Raw genomic sequence first — 16,900 nt, 5'->3', positions numbered from 1 at the left:
TTTGATATAAAAGCTAACTAGGCTTCAGTGGGTCCTTTAAAGAGCCACCGTTTTTCTCTGTCCACTTTGCTCAATTGTCTCTATAGTCTACCTGGGCTGCAGTGAACACACACATTAATTAGCAGTTATTTTCTCCAACATGCTTTAACATAACAGTAATGATGGTGGTGACTGCAGCTACAGGTACTCAGGGCTTTCTGTGTGCCACAGTCCAAAGCCTGTGCTCTTAACCACTGTACAATAAGAGACCTCTTTAGTCTTCAAATTCGATTCAAAATTATCTAAATAGCTCTGAGTCACAACTTCCTGGTGGAATTCTGAGAAGAATGGCATATTTTATACTAGAAAGGGATAAATAATTCAAATGATACAAACCTTTTATTCATTTATTCATTTATTCAGCACTGTTAAGAATTCATATCATTGGAAACATTAAGCCTCTGGAGATATTAAAAAAAAAAAACCTTTAGACAGCAAACTTTGAGCTTTGAAACTGGCTTCAGGTGGTTTCAAAGTTGATGATCAGGGTTTTTTTGCATGCAATAACATAGACATTTCCTGAGTATCTTGGCCTAGCCGGACCATCCTACCACACTTAAAACTTTACAGTATTTCTCCTTAAGTACAGCCCCAAAGTACAGATTACTTTTATTACCCTGCACTTTCTTTTTATTTTAAAAAATTATACATAAGATGAGAAAGGCCTCAGTATATAGAGAGTTTCAGCAAATTGCCTGCCTCTTACCTGTACTATAAGCTAACTTTGGCACACATGCTTGCCAATATAGAGTTCAATGTTTCTCCCTTTCTCTTCCTTCCTTCTGGCTAAATACTGAAAGACCTAAATATATGGAATGCTTCCAGAATTTGCTTGTTTTCTTTATCTGTAGTTTACCTGATTTATATCATGAACTTAATTTTGACATGTGTGTCTGTAGCATCTGGAATAGTTTTGATACTTTGAAATTTTAAGAACTTAGATTATAGATATTCCTATAAAATTTGTGATGGTGGGAAAAAATTTTGGTCAATTTTCTTCCATAGTTTATATGCAGTCTTATTGTAACAGCCAAAGGAGATACACTTTCTGTGAATTTAGATTCACATGATACAGAATACAAATCCAAATGTAAAAGGTGAATTCACAAACTAATAGTTTCTTCTAAATTATAGTTACAAACCAATTATATCATACCTATACCTCAACATCAAAGAATGTAAGCTTTATAAATGTTGCTGTTTCTATATGTTCTCTCATATAAATTATATTTCCAGGATAAAATGGAGGATCATAAAGCAATATTCTATGATCACAATTCTAGAAAAAAGAATTACTTATGGAATTTCCCAAAAGGGAAGGTCACCTTAAGGAAGGATTAAAATAAGAAATCTTTTCATTCTAGATTTTTATCCTTACCCTCTAGTTTCTCAATAAAGCAAGTCACTGACTAGAAAATTAACAACTTGATCCAGTACGGATGATGTAACATAAATCTCTACTAGCAAAATCTCTCAAAGGACATTAAATAGTTAGTAGCATCATCCTTATATTCAAAGGACAGTACCTTCAGTTATTTTAATCTGGGCAGAAAAAAAGTCATGAACTGTTATGATATCTGCAGTAAAAGTCAGAGTCAAAGAACATTATCCAAAAATAAAACAGCCCTTTCACCTCATATATTTTCACTGATTTAAATATACTTTCTAAAATAATGAATGTGAATATATGTGGCCAACTAAAAAGTACAGTATACACTTGAGGGATTACTTGCATGTCATATTTCTTAAAATCCCATTTTAAGAAATGTAGAGAAATCCCATTTGCTCCAGAGAAGATATCTAATAATATATATTTTTATAATTACTAACATATATTCTTTTGTTTTGACTTAGAATTCTTGAGTTGACATGACTTTGACCTGGCTACCTTTCTAAAATTGTTCTCTCATTAGAAAAGTCAGGCTAATGTATCCTGATATGAAAAAGGGGGGTAAAGATCTATGCCTGTATAATATGGGGCCAGGATTTAGCAGAATTGCTATATTTTTTCCAAGGTTTGTCTTTCTACTTGCCAATATCAGTATATTCTTTTTCCCACAAGATGTTTTATTTGGTTTTTGATAATAAAAAAACCCCTATACTCCCTTATAAGACTATAACATATTATTATAGTCTCTCAGAAGAGCAGGTTAAACATCAAACATAAAAAGGATAACAAAGAAAGTCTTGATGAACAATTAGTATTATATATTTGATATACAAAAAATCAAAACTTTACTACTACCTTTAGGGAATTTTTTGAAATGCAAAAATCAAATCTTCATTTTTAATCGTGGTACTTTTATGGCAGCTTCTCCCACTTCTTTTGATATATCTGCTCCAAGAGGACATCTGCATCAAAATCAGACAAATCACATTATTTCAAATTATTTTACATTATTTGTTTACTGATCTGTTACTAGTTCTGCAAACTATCTGCTTAGAATTCTGATAAACAATATATGTATCTAGTGTATAACTGATTATATGTGATGGTGGTTCTTGAATAAATAAAAATACAATAGGACCTCAAACCAGAATAATGGGTGAAGGAAGGCTAGAAATCTAAATTGGGCAATTTTTTAAAACCACTTTGAGGTATAATTGACATGTTAAAAGCTAAACATATTTAATGCATACAATTCAATGAGTTTGGGGTTGAGATGTTTTTGAAAGAGTTCTCTCTCAAATACTGTAAATAAATAAAACCTTGAAACAGAAAAAAATAACAAAAAAATGCCTTATAATGCTCTACAAAGCTAACAGGGTAAAAACAGTTTACCATACAAAGTCAGACCTGCATTTATTCCAACTTCAGAAATTCTCTAGGTTTCTACCGTTCTTCTCTGAGGTTTCAAAAGCTGGCTTGCTCCTTTTCTACCTTCCTTTGTCACTGGTGGCAGGAGAGGTCTTAGATCCTACCCTCTTTCTCTGTTCTTCCTCAGTAAATACTTTTGGCCTCAGATTTCTGCTTTTTTACCATGTTGCCCTATACAAGGCTTCAGATGGACCCCAACCTAAAAAAAGCCATCATCTCCAGCCTCAACACTGCCACAAGAAGACAGTGTTGGATCATATGGTAAGATTCTGCCTGAGCCTAGGCCATCAACTTAAGGGATTCTTTCTGTCACTACTAACTAAACTCTGTTCATTTATGATCAGCCTTAATAGTCTATGGTTCACATAGGTATAGTTATGTACTAAAATGCTGAAAAGTTTAAAACTGCAGATGAAACACTGTTGAAAATAGAATTATGTTAGATTATGAAACATCATCATGCTTTACTGTTTTTACTATTCCAGAATTAGCTTAGACCAGAACTTGATAACAAATTGAAAAACTGTGCTATTCCAAGAACTTTGATTTGGGAGAGGAAATAAGGCCTCCAGAAAACAGCTATATTTTGGCCATTTCTCAGCTGCCTGTGGAGAAGTATACTCACAACCCAGTCTCACACCTGAATGCTTTTTGCACATTTTCCTTAAGTTTCCAGCACGGCAACTGATGCTGAGATGGTCTTAACACTGCAAAAGTCCAGGTCATGGACATGGTTTCCATTCTGGTCCCCAATGAGGGAATTCATCATCCTTACCCACTGCCTGTTTCTAACCTATGATTTGTCAACATTTATGTAATTTAATGCTATAACAAAAATATTTATTATAAGGTATCTAATGCTTAGGTTAGATGAAAAAAATTAATGTACTCTTTCTTCAAGTACCACCAGTGTCAATGAAAACCTCAAATATAAAAGCAAAATCCAGGCTTTGACTTTTACAATGCAACTTGCATAAAGATTATGAATGGTACCACATACTTTGGCTCATAGCGGATGCCTTCTGTGCTGTGTAAAATGCCCAAGCCAGCACGCAATCTTTCAACACCATTCCTAAATAAGAATCAATAAAAATAAAATAACTGGCCCCAGATTTAAAGGAAGAAAATTTAGCATGATGAAATGGCAATTAATATTTACATAATTATGAGTGAAGCACAAATATCCATGGCTTACCACGCAATCATAATGCCATTGTCAGTGCACAGTCTGGGAGGAGGACACAACAAAGTGCATTGTGTTGCATCTGTCACGATTTCCAGAGCTTTTCGGATATATAAGTTACTTGCAACGCCTCCAGATACAACCTGAAAAAGTTGAGAAAACCAAAATTAACAAATATCACCCATGAATATGAGCTAAGCTGTGAGCTAAACCTGGGGGAAGTACCAGCATTATACAATAAGACAATATCACATTTTGGTAGGTGGGTAATGAGCAAGTGATAGATCTATATAATAAACATTTGCAAAAGAAACAAAAATCACCAACAATTTCAATATTACCATATGATCACTTTCATTTTTGTACATTTTCTTCTAACCCTTTTCTCATTACAGTTATAGTACAGTATTTTAGACCCTGCAGTTTTCAGTTATAAGCATTTTTTTTCATTTTACTACATAATTCTTAAACTATTACCTTTGATATTTGTGTAATATTCCATTTTGTGAACCTACCATTTAAATATTTTTCTCGCTTTACAATTTTCAAAAGAACGAAGTTTAAGATACAGTTACACAGGAAATTTATCAAGGCTTTTAAGCACATTTAAAGGGATTTCATCAAAGGAAGATAAATTTGAAGGAAACAGCCTATTTTTCCTTCAATAATGACAGCAGTTATACTGCATTTTGTTTCATACTGTAAACCCTCTTTTAAATTCAATAAGATGCAGCCTTGAACTTTTTTGCCACACAGGCTGTACAGATGTCCTATAAAGCTGCCAGGCCTGTACAGGGAATGGCTGTTAAAAGTCTTCTGTCTTTTTTAAAAATTATTTTTGGCTGCATTGGATCTTCGTTGCTGCACGTGGGCTTTCTCTAGTTGTGGCGAGCGGGGGTTACTCTTTCTTCATTGCGGTGCGCGGTCTTCTCATCGCGGTGGCTTCTCTTGTTGCGAAGCATGGGCTCCGGGCGCGTGGGCTCAGTAGTTGTGGCTCACGGGATCTAGAGCGCAGGCTCAGTAGTCGTGGTGCATGGGCTTAGTTGCTCCGCGGTATGTGGGATCTTCCCGGACCAGGGCTCGAAACCGTGTCCCCTGTGTTGGCAGGCGGATTCTTAACCACTGCATCACCAGGGAAATCCCAATGGCTGTTAGTTTTTATTCTACGTGATTTCATACTGTCAGGGATAGCATATGGCATAAAGATCTTTTCATCCTATGCTTAGGGTCAATTAAACTCTGGGAAGAAAAGTAACATACTGTAAAGGATTACTACTATTCTAAAATTACAAAACTTACCAGTACTGCATTACTTTGACATAACAAGTCTCTCTGCTTGCAAAATAGAATAGCACGATGTGTTCTTTTTGCAATGTGGCAGGCTATTGTGTGCTGTACTGCAGCAGCAATATCTGCAGCTGAAGACAGGATTTGCCCCTTCTCAATACCTGCAGGAATGAGCAGGTATTTTTAGGTACAATCCAGTACTACTTATTTGTCCAACTTTACTAATTAGAAATATACCTTCCTCTTTTTCCTTTTGCATTATCATCTTATCAATAACGTGATGAAGTCCAGAAAAAGAAAAATCACAATTTCTAGCACGTTGCATGGGAGGTTTGAAATCAAAATGCAATTTATTTCCCTGTTTGGCCAAATGTTCTATAGCCTTCCCACCACTCATGGTGGAGCACTCTGGATGTTTTATTAAAGAAAGTCTTCTTGCTACCTATCAAAAACAAACAAAAATTTTTGTAATGTCATGAAACTGTACATTTTGAAACCAGGGTGCAAAGGAAATGAATTTTACCCTGGATGAATAAGACATGCAATACTTTTACAAACATGGACCAGAGCTGGGGTCGTCAGTCAAGACAGACAATCTTGCTGTTTCTGACAACCTGATCAATAGTGGCCAATCACTGCCTTCCTATCTACTTTTGCTCTTCTACTGGGGATGGAAAATAGGTTTGAAAATGACAATGACTGCTTAATGATGAACTTCAAAAATAAGAACCTGCCCTATTTCTTCCAGTCATTTCAGCTGTTGGCAACCGGTTTTTTGTATAAGGCAGTAGGCTTTAAGATTCTAAAACAAAGGAAAAGAAATCTGCTTGTCAGTGGTGTCAGCAATTGTAACATTTAATAATAGAACTTTGTACATCTTTAATGTCCTCATGTTATCTTTATATGTCCTCTTATTTCACTTTTTAAAGGTACATTACACTTCACAAAGCACCTTCTTTCACATATATTATGTTATTTGATTAAAAAAATTGTATATGCAAACTATTTGAGCCTTTATGTACTAATGTAAACCTCATATCATTTTATTCGGAATGGGTAAGAAGGGATCTTTTATAAAATTATGTACTACTCTTTTTTTTTCTACTGCACGTAATTTTTTTCAGTCTAATATGATATTCAGAAATATTTAGATGAATAGCAGTAGTGTATCTATTACTATTTAGCTGAAACAGACACCTTAACAAAAAAGAATAGAGATATTAATTCTTAAATAATTACCTTGTCAAGCATGTCACCTGGCGCTATATCCAAAGACTTTCCAAGAAGCAGAAAATCTGAAACTCCTCTAACTAATGCCAAAAGACAATGACCTCCTGAAATCAAAAGAACTAAAAAAGGAAATTCTACTTTATTTGTCAACCTAATAGTAAGTGCATGAGCCTCCATATGATGAATGGGAATGAAGGGCTTTTTTAACTGGTCTACCAGTTGTAAGCTAAATGATAAGCCTACACCCAAGCTTAAAGCAAGTCCTGGTTTTATGGTAGTTGCAATTGCTGAGAGTTCACTTGGAGAGACTTTACTGGCAGAGAGAGCTTCTTGCACTATGCGTTGAATATTTTCTCTATGAAGCTGTTGAGCTACTGGAGGAATAATCCCACCTGTTCTGAAAGATATAAAAAAACAGCTTTTTATAATTTTAAGATTATAGAAATAGAGAAAGAAAAAGTATACATTATGGCTGAAGGCATGTTTTCAAATTAACCATTATATAGCTAAAGACATTAGCAAGTCAAGTATTTTCAAATTATGTGTGCCTTATAATGTGCAGTACATTATAAGAACTCAACATTCAGTGATTAAGGATGTTATTTAATGTCTCTGACTTTTCAAAACTCTATACAACAAACTCCTATGGATTTGTTTCTTGATAAATGAAATCACCAAAATAATTTTGAGAAGCATTCTAAGGAAGGAGTCTTGAATAAGGAAAGGACTGGATAAAACTGGATTTTAGGAAAATTAATCTGACTGGAAGAAAAGAACTACTAACAGAGAGAAACATGAAGACAGTTTTGTGAAGAAGACGAGTTTATTTTTAAACACACTGCACTTGAGCTCATGGTAGGGCAGTAGACAGCTTGAAATCCTGAAATAAAGTTTGGGAATCCAATCTTTAATTGGATTGGTAATTTTGATTTTTGGTCCACGTAGGACAAGCAGTGGATGACCACTCCAAATGTCAAGAATAAAGAATTAGAAGGCAAAGTTGTTAGCAAAAAATTTGCCAGCATGTGACTGATCAGAGAGGCAGAGCAAAAATATAGAGGGTCTGCAAGATGTACCTCTAATCTCAAAAAAAAAACCTACAAATATTGATGTTGTAAGATCTATATACACGGCATTCAATGAATATTTAATAGTTAAAATATGTACTGTGTCAGTCAATGAGGGCAATATTTAAAAGAAATGATCTTATTTCAACACATCCATAATATAAAACCATTTTCCTTAATTCTTCAAAGTGACTTTTTCTCCTATATTCCTCAATTCTGTTAATGGCATCAATAACCTCCTAATCACTTGGGTTTCCAGGCTTATCTTTATCTCCTTTCTTTCCCTCACTTTCCACATTTAATTAAGTTTATCACCATTGATAAGGTCAGCACTGTCCCATTGCCACCACCAAGTTCGAAAAGCTCTCATTAACTCAGTCTATTCAAAGCCTTCTAACTGTACTTCCCTAGATACATTCTCTGATCCTTGGAGTTGTTCTATATTGTGTTGCCAGAAAAAAAGCACAGTGCTGACCTCATCACTCACCTACTCAAAAGCTTTTACTTTCTTGGAATTTGGGAGACTTTAAATCCAAATCCTCTCCCTCCTACTCATTTCTTCCTCCTCCCACTTGCCTACTCCCCTTCCTTTCTGTGCCTCTTCTATGTATTATCTTCTAAGGATTATGCTAAGCATCAGAGACAAAAGAGATGAATAAGACCATGGCTTTATTCTCAAAGAATTAATTATGATTAATAAAATCAATTAATTAATAATCAAATAATAATTTGTAGACAGTATGGAAAGTGGGTGATTAAAGAACAAAGCTAATAAAGAGGCAGTGAAACCATTTAGCCTCAAGACTGGAGCCAAAAGTCCAGGCAAGAGACAATAAGGGCTTGCACTAAGTGGAAAGTGGGAGGAAAAGTTTCAAGAAATATTTGGGAGGTAGATTTACTATGACTAGATGACTCATTTGGGTACAGAGTGGTGAGGGAGAAGTCAAGATTGTCCTTCAGGTCTCTGGCTCGAAAGAAAGAACTCCTCTTCCAAGCAATCCTCTATTATTGCACTTTCCATGCTGTTTTACAATGACCTATTTACCTATCTGTCCTCGTCACTTATTTATAGTAGTAAGAGAAGTACTATTGTTACTAGTAATAGGTAGGTTTTTTTGAGCCCTTGCTATTTGTCAAGAACTGCACTAAATGCTTTAAAAGAATTCACGTTTAACCTTCACAACAATATTATGAGCTGGTTGTCATTATCAGCCCCATTTCACAGATAAGGACACTGAGACATACAAAATGGTGCAGGGTCTCAAAACTAGTCAGTGGCTGAACCAGAATGTAAACCACTTTATGTGGTAAGCTGCTCAGAGGAAGGGATCATATATATGTACCCACAGTGCCTCAGATGCTGCCTTGCAATTGTAGGTATTCAATAAATGCTGAGATGCGCTGAGGAGATGGTACCAAATAGCTTATTTGCCTATATATTCCTCTCAAGTGACTCATGCGCTAGCTAAACTAAGTGTCTGTCCAGTACTTTCTCACCTCTTTGCCTTTGCCAGTGATGCTCTCTCAGCCTACAATATTCTTTCCATCCTCTTTCATTGAAGGCCTGACTATCTCTCAAGGCCACTGACCCCTGCAACATGTCAGGTGCTATGCTGGGCACTAGGCATAGTGTAGTGGTTAATACAGACGCAGCCCCTGTCACTATGGAGCTGACAGTCTATTGGGGGAAAGACTGTACATAAGTAAACAAACATAAAAATTATGAAAAGAATTACGAGGAAAATATGCAGGATATGGTATATAGAATAAACAGGGTGGGAGTACCTAATTTAGATTAAGTGGTTAGGGTAGGCCTTTCTTTGCAGCTAACATTTACATGTTCAAATGTCCAATACACCCCAAAATAATGAAAGGACTGTAAAACTAAGTCATGGTAATAAGTTATTGTCTGCACTACTTCTTTGCTACTCACTTTATGCTGCCTTGCACTGCTAACTTTCCTTGTAGGTCTACATACCATGTCTCAAAGATTAGGTTAAGCTTCTTGAAGGCTATGACTTGCTAGTATTTCACTGTGCCTTATGAAGACCTACCACAGTCCCTTTCATATAATACGTAACCATTAGAGGCCTACTCTGCCTCTTCACGTATACTATTTCTAATATTCTGTATTATTTCTATTATGCACCCCACAATCCTATAAGGCAGGTATTATCTTTCCCATTTTTTGGAGGTGAAAACAGAATCAGAGAGGATCATGAACTTCCCAAAGTCAGCGCCAATACCAATCACTAATTCATGATTCACACACAGGTTTGTGATCTCAAAACACCAACCTTTTTCACTATTCAGATGTTGTAAATTAATGGCTTGAAGGCATATCTGAACTGTATGGTATTTTAATATATCTGAATTACCTACTAATTTTTAAAATCTGGGAGATATTACCATAACATTCTGGATTTCCATTTTCTCTCGAAAATTCTGATAATCAAATAACATAAGGCCTACATTCTTGCATGGCAACAACTGGGTGGAGCTGAGTAGTGACCTCCTATAGATATTCTCCACATTATACCCAACCCACCTATTTATGTAACCTGTCTGGTGGCCCTCTGGAAAAATCTGAGTTTATAAACCTGGCACCATTCTGTGCTTTAATACAACAGTATATTATTATTTAAGTACCAATATGAATTATATGTGTAAATGTGAATAGGATTTTCTTTTGCAGTGATTAACACAGGCTAGAGGTCAGGTCATACTTTCCTAGGACTTCAGTTGAGACCATGAAACATACAGGTGGACAAAAGAGGAAAAGGCATGAGGGGAAATCATGGATAAATATTGGAGTTTAGTTTCTTTTTGGCAACAGGATTAGCTAAGGTTGGGACCTTATTGTGGAGCTCCTTAAAAGCCAGGTTGAGGGGTTTAAGGTTTTCTATGGCAGTTATTAGAAACTTCTGCATGAAAGAAGAAATTAGTTCTTAAAGTTTAACTTTTATATGTAATAAATACAAAAAAAAATTATTTCATTTTATTTTTCCAAAAAAAAGTGGAAACTACCAAGATAATGTCTACTCACTTTAAATGAACTTCGGTTTGGGAATGTATTGCTTCTCCCAAAACATTTCCGGTTTCATCCACCACAGCAGCTGCTGTATCATCACAACTGGTTTCAATTCCCAATACTAGTTTATGAAGAAATAGTTTTCCAGGATGAAAATTAAAACTTCTTAGGAATTCATACATATTCCTTTTTGATGGTTTAGAAAAAACTCCTGCTGTCTTATTCAATATTAGCATATTTACTGTATAGATAATTCCTGGAAAAGAATTAAAGAAACAAACTATTATTTGGAACTGACATTAGCCACTAGCCCATTCAGTAAAGCAAAATTCCGAAAACTTGGTTTATTTTTCAATATATAGTTTTATAAAAATTTAGGAAAGTTTTGTAAAAGTTAGCAAAAAATTTTAGTCTGTAGAAATCTGTTAATATAAATAACAGTATGAATGAATATAATGCTCTTTAAGAGGGAAAACGGGAAGTTAGATATAAAATTTTTAGTATTACTATTACTTGCATGCTGTTCTTACCAAACTATTGATTATTCTTTATAAAACAGCTAATGTTACAGTACAACAGCTGCATGTATAGTCTTTTGGAAAGTGCTATTCATTTTTTTATAGCTAAAATTAAGACAAAATGTGGTTAAAAAAAAAATCAAACAATAAGGGCAAAATGGAACTGATGAAAATCAATGCATTCCATTTCCTGGAAACATCTTTCAAAAGAAAAATTTAATCATTTGGTCGGAAAACAAGAGTTCACATAAAGCACAAAGATTTAGTCGTCTAAGTTTAGAAACAAGTGTTCTCATAAAGCTCATCTTAAAAGAGCATCTCAACTAAAACGACCGTAACCTAATACCTATTTTATCCATTAATTACAATTGTTTGAATTAAATCTCCATTTTTGCCACAGGTTTATCATAACAGGGATCTCCTCAAATCCTCTTTGCCCCAAATAACAGCAGTCCATCATTAAGCACCCTGGTTATTTCACACTGCCAAATATCTAGTCTCATGCCCCCCCAAATCACCTGTTCTAGAACCTTCTAGATATTTAAGTAGGCTCTTTCCGTATCACACTAATGGACAAAATGGAAAAAAATAAAAGAGCGAATATTGGAACTTTTATTGTTCCACAGGAGCAGAGGGCATCCAGGGATTAGAGATAAGCGACCTATTCACAGAGGACCCCTGCAGAGGATGCAGCCCCAACAGACGCGCCACGAGAAATCAGACATAGTCACTAAATCCAGCCAAGGAAGCTTGTGGGAAGCCCTCCTCCTTCAGGCCAGGAAGGATCCCAAGCGAACCCTGGGCACTTGGCCAGCGCTGGTCTCTGTCTGCTCTAAGAAGGCGAGGGACTCTGACTGGAACCGCTTTTCCAGGCGCGCGAAAGCATCAGTGGAGAGAGGGCTGAGCAGTTTCACCCACCTTCCTCGTGAACGACAGTAACTAGTACTCGTCTCCTCTCCGCAGCGAAACCGATCGACCGCCCTTTCCTAGGCGCAAGGAAGCCCGAACCTGTCGCCCCGGAAGTGATGTCATCAACACGGTGCCCGCGTCCCGTCGCCAGGGTCGGCTGGTATTACCCTAGAGGGCGTCACTCTTCGAGTAAATATAAGCACAAAGGCTCTCATTCCCCAGATCGTGCGCTCAAGCAATTCTCCCAGATTTGTAGGTAAGACTTCTATAAGGTCACACGGCTAGTGACTGGTCTAGTGGAGACCGAACACAGATTCGACTACATAACATTTAGTTCTAAACACTACGCTACATTAAAAGAAAAAAATTTTTTGCCTTAGGCTGGAATTTGGACACAACTGTGAGAAAAGTATGTCTTTGCTTACTCTGAAGGTAAAGTATGTACTTCAGCATAGTATGTACTCCTATTCTTGTACCTCCTTCAGTCTTTTTTTGTTTTTATTTGTATGTGAACTTGTTACCATTTCAACAGATTTATCCCAATCTGTTTTTCTTCCCTGCTAGGCGCTAAGATTTTACTGAACAAGGACTTTATAAATGCAAGGTTGGACAGGCTGGCACATGTATCTGCGCCTTGCATGGTGTGAAGCTCTTGGTATGAGGTAGGGAAGTCACAGTTATGGTCTAGTGGCAGATGTATAATTCATAATTTCCAGATACGTAAATTTATAATTATCAGGACATTAGTAAGAATTTTTAAGGTAGAACTTATCAAAAATTTCATTTATGTGACAATAATAACCATAATTAACAACAAAGTGGCACTTACTATGTGCCAGGCACTGTTGCAGATTAGTTTACTTAATCCTCACAACAATCGCATGAGGTAGTTACTGTCCTCATTTTACAGATGAGACAACTGGACCACAGAGTTTGGGTGATTTGCAGGTTACACAGCTGGTAAGTGCAGGGCTAGTATTAGAAGTCAGGCCATCTGCTCTGGAGTCTGTTTTCTTAACTGACGGAAGATTAAATAGTTCATATTTTCCCTAGGATGTGTTGTTCACCCAAAACAGGGAAAAAAGAAAACTTAAGACCTAAAGGTTAAGAAAAAGTAGTCATCCTGATTGCATATGATAGGTCAGGAGTTATTTTCTTATACACTGTGATCTATTCTGAACATAAAATCATTCCCGTCTGGCATTGTTTTTCTTGCAACTTGAATTACTTTGTTCCAGTGCTGTCCTGTGCTGTCAAGAGTTATCCCTGTTGTGTTTGGTAGTATCAATAGTAGAAGCCTTAACTGGGCACTCTTGGCTGGTGTTGAGTCTGAATGCTGCATTATGTGAAAGAGCCAAACTTTAGGACACATTAGGAAGAAATTTTATTCTTTGAGTGCATGTGGGTGGTAGAAAGAAATGGTACTTACACCAGTCCCACGTATTTGGCAAGTGAAGGTATAAAGCTTCCATGTTCTTTATCGTACTGGAGAAGTTATTGCGGGAAAGGCATGCTCTCTGGGGCTTGTCTGAGCTTTCACGCAGATCACATCATATGGTTTGAATGCCACATTCATGGGCATTCTCAAGAAAATATGGCCTAACCACTGTAACTTCAACTTGAATTGAGAACTCTGAATCTAAATATGTTCACTTTGTCTCTGCTATTGCTTAGCTTTCCGTTTGTAAACTTAAGAGGAAAACTTTATATATAAGAATCTTTACAATACTCATTCCCTAATTATGTCTTACTAAACTGGATTTCGTTTTCACGTATCACATATTTATTGGTTCTTCCCTTTGTGCTAGGCAGTTTATTAGTTGTTAGGGATCAAAGATAAAATCCATTTTCTATTTTCAAGGAACTGAGTCTAATAATAGGCAATTACAATACAGCATTATGGAAAATGTGCATTGAGAGAAAAGTTGCTGGGGGAAGGCAGTATCCACAGTCTAGCAGGACCATGGTGTGATTACTGGGTTTCAACATCTGGTTCTTTTCTTAGGTTGAAATTGGTTTATCAGATCTGGAAGTGACTGGACTCTGTAGTGCTGAGTCACACACTCAACTTGCTTAGAAACTGCTATGTAAAACCCATAATGCTAATGTATTAACTTAAGAGAAATGATGGAGGGTCTAGGATAGTTGCGCTTGCTGATCCTCACCTTCTCTGTGTTGATCAAATTACAATGAAAGCCAGATCCAAATTATAACCAGATTGTTTAGCACAATGGAATGGAAGCAATAGAAATGAGTTTGGTGCTTTTAATGGCTAGTATTTCAGGCCTGATGCACCCCTTTCCACTTGAGTCACATACCTGCCTTATGTTCTTCATAGGTTGGATTGTGCTAAAAATACACTGTCATTTGCCTTTCTCTTTTTAAAGTTTCTTTGCTGACATATATTTTTTGATGTGGAACATTCTTTCATTAATGGTAATATCATCAATCAGGTCTCATCTTTGGAAGATACTTTGCTTTTTATTTCGTTTGCAGAACGATTATGCTTATTTTACAAACATACTGCTTTTTAAAAATTGTGTTGGGCTTCCCTGGTGGCGCGGTGGTTGGGAATTCTGCCTGCCAATGCAGGGGACGCGGGTTCGAGCCCTGGTCTGGGAGGATCCCACATGCCGCGGAGCAACTGGGCCCGTGAGCCACGATTGCTGAGCCTGCGCGTCTGGAGCCCGTGCTCCGCAACAAGAGAGGCCGCGATAGTGAGAGGCCCCGCGCACCGCGATGTAGAGTGGCCCCCCCCTTGCCGCAACTGGAGAAGGCCCTCGCACAGAAACGAAGACCCAACACAGCCAAAAATGAAAATTAATTAATTAATAAAAAAAAAGAATGTCCTGGAGGGATTGCTTTGTTAAAAAAAAAAAAAAAAAAAGAATCTCTGATAGAACCCCCTTTGATTGGTATGTTTAAATCAGTCATTAAAATGTAAATTTAGGGAATTCCCTGGTAGTAAAAAAAAAAAAAAAAATTGTGTCAAAATATGTTAACAAAATCACCATTTTAAACAGTTCAGTGGCAATAAGTGCATTCACATTGTTGTGCAACGGTCACTACCATCCATCTCCAGAACTTTTTCATCTTCCCCAGCTGAAACTCTGTATCCATTAAACACTAATTTCCCATTTCCCTTTCATCCCACCCCCTGGCAACCACCATTCTTTCTGTCTTTATGACTTTGATTACTCTAGGTACCTCATGTAAGTGGGCTTACACAGTACTTGTCCTTTTGTGACTGGCTTATTTCACTTAGCATTAATGTCAAGGTTCATCCAGTGTGGTAGCATGTGTCAGAATTTCCTTCCTTTTAAAGCTCAATAATATTCCACTGTGTATATACACCATATTTTGTTTATGCATTCATCTGACAGTGGACACTTCGGTTACCTCCACCTTCTGACTATTATGCATAGTGCTGGTATAAACGTGGGTCATACAAGTATCTTTTCAAGTCCCTGCTTTCACTTCTTTGGGATATATACCCAGAAGTGGAATTGCTGGATCATATAGTAATTCTGTTTAATTTTTTGAGAAATTGCCATACCCAGATGACCTTATTTTTCAAGTGTGTGGGGTCTACGTTTTTTGGCAGTAGAGGGAGAGGGTGAATTTCTTTGTTGCTTCCATAAGCTCCCTATGACCATTAAACACCATGATAGAAGCATGCGTTTGATAATTCAAAGGAGGGACGAATGTTTCAAAGCAGGATCATTGTATCAGGTTTTCATGTAGTAGCTGGTATACTCGTATTTTCCTGGGCAATAGCCAATAAATCATCTGCTCTTCTGTTTCCATTTTGAAAATTACAAAGTGAAGAAGATAATGCATGCTTATCTTGCAAAATCTTCAAGTTTTTCAAAAAAGTGTTGTCAAAAAATTTATAACTATATAGTTGGAAAGTCAGAATATTTATATATTATAAAATTCCTCTCATATTTTATATTTTAAAGTTCATTCTACAGTGTTAATGATGTAGTTTCTTTACTTAAATTCTTGAATTTGAGAAGAATGTATTTTTATCAATGTAATTATGCAGTTAGAGTGAAAGGACATAGTAATAAAATTGGCTTATCTGCTAACTTAAAATTATATAGAACTTTAGAGCTACAGGTTGAGCCACTTTCATAACCATTAGTTGTTTATTAAAGACTTGAATGAGTCAAGAAATAGAATAAATTACACTACTATACTGAACATAAAATAAAATCCAAATATATTTTTACTAAACTATTTTTTAATTGTGAAATATTTTAGATTATGAAAAAGTGTCAAGAATAATATAATCAACTTTTGTGAACCCAACACCCAATTTAAGAGCTAAAGTATCACCCAATACAGTTGAGCTTTCTGGGTACTGTATACCCAAGATATTCAGTATTCTAAATTTGATGTTTATAATTCTTATACATTCACCTGTAGCTAAACAAAAGCTTTTAAACCCCATATAACAAACTATCTGCTGAATCATTTTTAACTGGAACTGAAATTAGGGAGTAAAATAAAAACATGAGACATCTCACTACTTTTTGACATCAAGCAAAATAAAGGTTTATCTTTGCTATTCTCTTACCTACCTTACTTCCCTGCCCAGTGCTACTCAAAAATTCCTTTTATTTTACCTAGACTTGTCTTCCCAGTACTAAATTTGTTTACATTTCCAACATCAATATGTAATATCCATGTAACTGTTTTGGGAATTACACTTTTCTATCTGTCCTGTTAGAAAGATTATTAAACTTCATTGGTCTATACTGGGTTGCTGCATTTGTCTTTTGCAGGATTAGCATGAGGGTATTTTGGAGTCAT

General features: G+C 36.2%; 1 protein-coding gene across 2 annotated transcripts; it reads right to left on the bottom strand.

Annotated features, from left to right (window-relative positions):
* Nucleotides 1-381: 381 nt before the first annotated feature.
* Nucleotides 382-12,217, bottom strand: OSGEPL1 (O-sialoglycoprotein endopeptidase like 1). 2 transcript variants are annotated; one of them, XM_068544797.1, is made up of 8 exons: nt 12,092-12,217; nt 10,671-10,911; nt 6,567-6,954; nt 5,565-5,769; nt 5,340-5,488; nt 4,053-4,183; nt 3,858-3,929; nt 382-2,391 (listed from the first exon to the last, which is right to left on the bottom strand). In XM_068544797.1, the coding sequence occupies exons 2-8, from the start codon at nt 10,889-10,891 to the stop codon at nt 2,313-2,315; spliced, it is 1,245 nt and encodes a 414-aa protein (XP_068400898.1). In that variant the 5' UTR covers nt 10,892-10,911; nt 12,092-12,217; the 3' UTR covers nt 382-2,312. The 2 variants fall into 2 exon arrangements, with proteins under 2 accessions (XP_068400898.1, XP_068400899.1); XM_068544798.1 differs by lacking the exon at nt 3,858-3,929 and having other exon boundaries at nt 2,308-2,391; nt 12,092-12,214.
* Between the last annotated feature and the right edge of the window lie 4,683 nt (nt 12,218-16,900).

Source organism: Eschrichtius robustus, chromosome 5 (genome assembly GCF_028021215.1).
Source record: "Eschrichtius robustus isolate mEscRob2 chromosome 5, mEscRob2.pri, whole genome shotgun sequence".
Taxonomy (NCBI): domain Eukaryota; kingdom Metazoa; phylum Chordata; class Mammalia; order Artiodactyla; family Eschrichtiidae; genus Eschrichtius; species Eschrichtius robustus.
The sequence above is the reverse complement of the archived record's forward strand: the minus strand, read 5'-3'. Positions and strand labels throughout refer to the sequence as shown.

What these genes read in the sequence shown, in the direction of transcription:
- OSGEPL1 (XM_068544797.1), bottom strand. Translation starts at nt 10,891, where the DNA reads ATGCTAATATTGAATAAGACAGCAGGAGTTTTTTCTAAACCATCAAAA. An exon ending in AATGGCATTATGATTGCGTG is followed by an intron (nt 3,930 to 4,052) that starts GTAAGCCATGGA and finishes ATTCTTATTTAG; the next exon opens with GAATGGTGTTGAAAGATTGC. An exon ending in GGCATCCGCTATGAGCCAAA is followed by an intron (nt 2,392 to 3,857) that starts GTATGTGGTACC and finishes ATTTTGATGCAG; the next exon opens with ATGTCCTCTTGGAGCAGATA.